The sequence below is a fragment of the Ixodes scapularis genome, unplaced genomic scaffold (genome assembly GCF_016920785.2).
Source record: "Ixodes scapularis isolate PalLabHiFi unplaced genomic scaffold, ASM1692078v2 PGA_scaffold8__174_contigs__length_109621045, whole genome shotgun sequence".
NCBI classification, from domain to species: Eukaryota; Metazoa; Arthropoda; class Arachnida; order Ixodida; family Ixodidae; genus Ixodes; species Ixodes scapularis.
Window position 1 is genome coordinate 72,303,947 of NW_024609883.1, and position 6,940 is coordinate 72,310,886.

Genomic DNA, 6,940 nt, shown 5'->3' on the forward strand with positions numbered 1-6,940 from the left:
GCCACCGGGCGGTTCCGATACCCCCGGTAACGAGACGAATCACGCGCAAAGGCGACGGCTTATCGGGTAGCGCCAAGTTTCGGTTTCTGTTTGAGGAATTCGAGTTTAAGCGCTTTTTGTCCGAAGAACCTTACTACCTTATAAAAACATGCCAAATTTTTACGCATCTGCATGTTGTTGTGTTTTTTTTTTTAACCCTCCTGTACTCCAATATGAGAAAACAGCACAAATTGAAACATATCAAACATATATATTTGTTTGATTTGTTTGCAACTACCCAGTACGCCACCATCTTTGGAGCTGTGGTTGCTGTGGTCCCAGCGACTGGCGACTGTGGCGACTCCACTGAGCCTGCACCAGGGTCCCAGGGTGGTATGGTGGCTGTAGCCACTGTAGCTGTAGCCCTGGCCTGCACTGAGCGAGCGACTCAGTCTGCGTGAGCCTGACTCAGTCCTCCAGTGACTCCAGCCGTTCCAGCAACGTGGGCGGCGTCCGTCGCTCACGATCGCTGACCGCCGTTTGTCTCCCGGCAACTCCCAGTCCCCCTTCATATCACCAACGCCTCCGTTGATATCACACGGCTGCCACAACGACGTCCCCGCAGTCCGGGCTTCTACGAATTACTTCAAGTCGGGGGCCATTTTTTTAGTGACGAGACCACGACCCGGTCGTAGGTCGTGGACGAGACATCTTTGGAAGGGACTGCACATCCGGATCATCACAATGGAGGTAAACGACCGGTTGATTGACATCGAAGGCTGCGATTCTCCGTCGAGCTTCGGGATTTTGACGACGACATCGCGCTGTCTTTGTCGTATTGTGCGGGATGCTGCTAAGTATTCTTTTTTGTTAATGCATGTTTTAAGGGCGTTGGCGTAGGAGAGCATGAGAAGCGGCACCGCGGGCCTCTATGATAAGGGCTGCTGCCTTTCCGTGGTGCCGTGGCTCTCCACAGCCAAAAAAAGAAAATAAAGGCTAAAGACATAAGCGCCTGTCCATGCTCTTAAATTTGACGAAAGTAATCCCTGGAGAAGGGGAACAAGAGGGACAAAGGACAAACATGTTTGTCCTTTGTCCCTCTTGTTCCCCTTCTCCAGGGATTACTTTCGTCATTCTTGTCCAGCTCGCTTGCACCTTTGCATTTAATTGCATTATAATTATAACTCTTAAATTTCTTTGTGCCAACAAATCTCGTTAAATTACGCTAACATGGCAGTGTTGAGCGTGAATTCCGTCAAACTGACTCATGTGCTTTGTACTCGATGCGTTTATATCTTCTGGAGGTTGTACGCCGCGACCACACGACATGACGTCATTAAGAACGACGTTCTCGCTTTACATATACTGCCCCTTTTTTTCTTTTTAATGCACTGCAATGACGTTGCATGCTAGATGATCTCGCGGAGGGTATATCGTAGTGATTTGTGCTACTGTACCTTAGACGTCACGGATCCCAAGAGGCAGAAGCGGGGGAAGGGGGGGGGGGGGGGGCTGCTGCTGCTCCGGGTGCAGCTTTACAGTGGTTGTCGCGGTGGGCCACGAGAAGGGGCCCACCAACGAGAACCGGTTTGTAGTTGTCTACCTCAGAAGTGACAATCAAAATTTTCCACAGAGACGGGAATATACACAGTCGCAAAGAAAGGTTAAAAATGTGCTCCAAAACAGGCGTAAATAACTGTCCGCAGCCCTTAACGATAAAGCTCGGTATCTGGTCAACACCCACTGAAAACTTTGGCTTCAGTTTCTTTATCGCTTCTAAGATTTCAACCGTATCCACGCGAGTGATATTCAAAGCGTCATCGCAAACAATATTTTTAGACGAGGTAGCACCAAGGATTATATCTGAAGAGTAGCACTCTCGGAAGTAATTTGTGAAACCATTAGCTACTTGTTGCGGAGAAGACATGTATAATCCAGACCCACTCCGTAGAAAAACGCTGTTAGTTGTGTCCTTTGTGTGTTGTTTATCACACACATCATACATAGACTGTCTTCCATGATCTTTTCCGAAGAGAATGTCCCGCATTCCTGTATATTTGCCATCTGTAATTTTTGTTTCTTTTTCTTCCGGTGGCGGTTTCTGCAGCATGGCTCCCGTTCGTGGCACCCAAGGCATGGACTGTCCAGCCGACCCACAGGCTTCAAGCCCCACCAAACCACAAACCCTGGCTACCCAGCTGATAATCCACCCAGAACCAGGGGCCGAAACCACCGTCTCTATGCCTTGCACCTGCAGCACAACTGCCCAGATCTTCCACCCGTCGACGACCTGGTCACTCGGCTCCAGAGACTGCAGGACCAGTTCCAGAGACACGGCGTGGACATGCAGGCACCATGCACCCACGGAGACCCTAAGGGCTGTTGGATTCTCTATGAGGCAACTGCCTTCAACGCTGTCCTACAGCATGTAGAAATTGAGATTAAGGAGGTCGAGCCCAAGCGTCTGGCCATTAGCTCTCTGGAGACCCTTGTATTTGTCAACCTGAGAGACTCCTGGGTCTTTGATGCGTGCATTCTCTTCCACCTCCTGCTCAAGGGCCATAGGTGCATCAAGACTGCCGACTTCTCCAACAGCGCACTGGCGCAGGGGTACCCGACGGTGCTGAGTGACGCACTCTCCTGCAACCGGGGTCTGTGTCACCTGAAGCTTTCTTGCTGGGAACTGTCTATGAAAGCACAGCACGCATTGGCCTACGCCCTATGCAAAATGACCACACTGGAGACACTGAGCGCCGACAGGTTGATCGTCCAGCCGCAGCTGGCCGCACGTCTCGCGGACATGTTTGCTCGAAGTCGGACTCTGAGGACTGTCGAGTTACTGGAGAATGATATGTCTCCTACGGCAGCGGACAAAGTGATGCAAGGACTCTGCAAGAACTTGAAGCTCCGGGTCCTGAGGTCCACGGACAATTCGCTTGGCGACATTGGTGCAGAGGCAATCGGGAAGTTGCTTGGCAACGGGTTGTCCGAACTAGAGGAACTTTCACTCAAGAGCATAGAGAACTTCAGTGAGACGCAGGTCGTTTCTATCGTTGCGCCTATTGCCATCAACCATAGCCTGCGAACGCTTGTGCTGCACGCGTGCTGCCTGACACCGGTTTCTGGTGCCGCACTGATGGACGCACTTGCCGCCAACAACACTCTGACAACGTTAAGCCTTGTTGCCTGCAACGTGGGCCACGGCATCGCTAGGGCCTTCGCAAACCTGCTTGAAGTCAACACTTCGCTGCAGGACATCGACCTGAAGCACAACCGCTTCGACGATGTAACCACCATGGCACTGGCACGGTCGCTCACATTCAACCAAACCCTGCGGCGACTCAACCTTGAACGGAACGACATCGGAGCGGAAGGCGTCATCCTTCTGGTTGATGCCCTCACCAGAAACGACACCCTAACTGAGCTGATGCTGGGTTACGTTGACATCGACGACGACGCTATTCCTGACCTGTCGCGGTCGCTGCAGCGTGCCGCTGTCTATGACCGTGTGCGGCTGAGCTATGACGCCCACGGGGTCTTTGCTCTCTCAAGGAACATTAAGAGCCACGCCAACCGGATCACCTCTGTCCACCTTGAATCATTGGTGGACTTCGATGCAAGCTGCCTGAAAGAACTGTTTGCAGCGCTCTGCAGCACCCCGTGCCTGGAGACGTTGTGCATAGAGGTGGAGACTTGCATCGATGGCTCTGCGGCTCGTCGACTGTCCAGAATGTTGGCGACCACCAAGACCCTGAAACGCGTCCTGCTGAACACGGCAAGTTCGGAGCCACTGGTGATGGCCACTGTGATGAACGGTCTCGGGGACAACCACAGCGTGACACACTTCGACGTCGAGTACGTCTCCAACAAGCCACCGATCACACAGGCCTTCCTGGATATGCTACAAAAGAACACCACTTTGGTTCACTTCGGAACCATTAACGCACCTAAGGAAGAGCTCGAGGTCATCGCGCAGGGGATGAGGGAGAACCGCGTCCTCACATCCCTCCGAGTTTGGGACAAGTCCGAGTGTGCAGACGCCATCTTCGCGGTGAACGAGGTTTTGAGGAGGAACGTGTCTCTCCTCAGCCGGGCCGTGGAGTTTGCCATGGACCCTGGTGTCTTCGGAACGAAGCGGTTTCCGGCGGAGGTTTACGAGCAGCTGTGCTGCACGGATTCCTTTGCTGCTCTCATTGTCAAGGTTGCTGGGGCCAAGGCAGTGAAGCAGCTGATGCTAAATGCACGCCGGTACATCACAGCGAACCTGTTTGCGATTGCAGCCGTCTCGAAAGGCCCAGTCGTCTGCTGGCCCAGGAGGCGGCGCAACTGCACGCAGATCGACTCCCTCAACTACGAGTGTTGGCTGAAGATTTGCTCCTACTTGAAAGTAACCGACATCAAGCAGAGGAGTGCATACTAGTGCGGAGAGCGACGTTTCTTCTGTCGCATGTGCGTTTGTGAAAAGCAATCGTAAGCGGCGCATTGCATATGTTGGCATAAGATGCCGCAAAGTCGTGCATTTTGTGACACCAGAACGTTGAGTGGATGTTTCCGCCACGAAAAAGATTGAAGCATCGTAGAGCTTATTTGTTGGGAATGCACAGCCAATGAAAACAGGCTTTCAGTGAAATGTAGTTTTGTGAAGAGACAATACATTTTTCTATGCGATTCAGTTATTTAGAACTTGTTAATCCCAACATTTTCTAAGTTTGTGCGATACACTTTGCCCTCTAGTCTTGTTATTGATGTCACATTTTTAATATAATGTCTGATAAAACCTACTGATGAATGATGTATCATATTGTCCTTTGTCTACATTTGTAGCTTGTAGAATAAACATTGCTCCATTTTTGTCCTTCTCCGCTTCATTTGAGTTATCCTTCCCGATATCGTGAGCACACTAATGCATTTAATTTTGAAGAGTACACAATTTCAGTGGCCCCACAGAGGTTGTCGCAATGCCATTGAGATAGCTACTATGCTTAGTGAAATTCTGAATGTGCTAGACGTGGCAATTTTCAATCCTGGAAACAGCTGAATATAAGATGGAGCCCCTGGCAAAGCGCCGGCTTTCCGATTTTCAGGTCAGGTTTGAACCCCAAATCAGGTGTCTGCAATAGATTTCAGTTGCACATCAAAAGACCTCCGCGTGGTTAAAATTAATCCTGTCCTCCGCCAAGGCGTGCCACATGCCTTCCACAGGTTTGGCCACTAAAAAATCCCAATTTTCACTTTGCATAAAAAATGGCCTTTGAATTTAAATAATTGTAGCTAAATACAATGCTAGGCATGAAAACCTAAAAATTGACTTTTTTTTTTACTAGCGTGCAACGAAACATTGTGAAGCTGCTTACTTTTTCATGCAGCTGATCTTGTAGTTTTGAAGTTTACACATCCATGCACTACTTCAGAGGGGAGGGCAGTTTATTTTTTGTAAACTTACTGAGAACTGATCAATTGTGGACAATGTGAACAAAAGATGTTACCACACTATTACATCATTGCAAATTGACATTTTATTGCCCTAAGTCCAGCACCTTTGCTCCGGAAAACTCGGAAGAGCGGGCCCAAATATAAATGACCTCGGATCCCTTCAGAGCTCTAAATGTATTACTTGTCAATATCCGCAGGTACAGTCACAGAAACAAGTGAATGATTGATTGAGCTTTTCATAGTGCAATAGGAACAAGTGTCTCAAAGCAGTCTTGCTGTTATCGTTTATAATCAGTATATAGTCGCAACCTTGTATTTTTATGTCCTAGACAAGTTTCAAGTTGCTGATATGTCAATATTTTACTTCATTTGCACATTTCCACTGTTTACGAAAATTACAGACCAGTCGGAGCTCGCTCGCAATTGTGGCCAGCCAGAAAATGCGCGTGCATAACACGAACGCAGCAATGAAAGCGTCCTCGTACGCCACAGACTGCTGCTCTGTACAGACTGGGAATCGTGCACGTGACTCAACCACCCTACTGGCCTCAAACCAACGGTCTTGTCGAACGGATGGTATGGACACTGAAGAATATATTTGAAAAACTCGTCAAACGTCACGAGAATTGGGGGATGGTTTTATCCAAGGCAGTTTCCTCTGTCAACGTTTTGAAACAGTGTTCATCACACTTCAGGCCCCTCAAGCTCGTGCACGGTTACGTCCCGAACCTTCCCGAACAGCTCAACATCGGAAGAGTTGAAGCTGACCTAGATGAGACAACCAGACTCCTCAAGTTGTCGGGACAGTTGCGTGACGCGAAAGCCAAATTGGAAAACTCTCCAGCTTTGGCCAAAAGCTGGTACGACGCGAGCAGCAAGACTCTGAGGTTCAAGATCGGTGGCTCCGTTTACTGCATCGGAATGAGATCGAGCATGACAGACCAGTTTCTCGAGGGCCCACTCAAGATGAAGTCCTCTCCAACCCCAAACACTGTGATCATCAAAAGGCCGCATTCCATAAAGGAATGACAAAACAAAAGAAAAGCAAGCATCGAGCAACTCCGCCGACACAATTTACGCGCGCCAGAGGCACCGGAGTTATCCGACACCCGCATCGGCCGAGCACTCTCTGGTCACTCGGATGAAAGCGACAAACGTGAAGACGAGGACACATCCAACATGGATGTGTCCTCGTCCATGTGTCGGTTGATGACCACTCCATGGACAGAAAGCCATGGAGTGGTCATCAACTTCGAGGACAACGCTATAGATCAGCAGCAGTCAAGGACGCACAGACCTCCGTCCTACCTTAAGGATTATGCATTAATGTCATTTGAGGACATATCACTTTTAAACTGGCAAGTGTTGGCTAGCCCAGCTTGTTTTTGTCTAGCCTCAGCCTACGCGGCGATTTCACACAGGATGTGTAATGTACGTCCACAACACGTGGTGCTTTGAAAGCCCGCGAGGATAAAGTTAGACTTTAACCTCCTTTCACTGTCCGTGGGAAAACGCATGTTTGCAATTC

The 6,940-nt window shown here is 49.6% G+C and overlaps 1 protein-coding gene across 1 annotated transcript; it reads left to right on the top strand.

Moving 5' to 3' along the window:
* Positions 1 to 290: 290 nt before the first annotated feature.
* LOC8039216 lies at positions 291 to 4,830 on the top strand. The gene is made up of 2 exons (XM_029984203.3): positions 291 to 729; positions 2,087 to 4,830. The coding sequence occupies exons 1-2, from the start codon at positions 724 to 726 to the stop codon at positions 4,397 to 4,399; spliced, it is 2,319 nt and encodes a 772-aa protein (XP_029840063.2). The 5' UTR covers positions 291 to 723; the 3' UTR covers positions 4,400 to 4,830.
* The last annotated feature ends 2,110 nt before the right edge of the window (positions 4,831 to 6,940 follow it).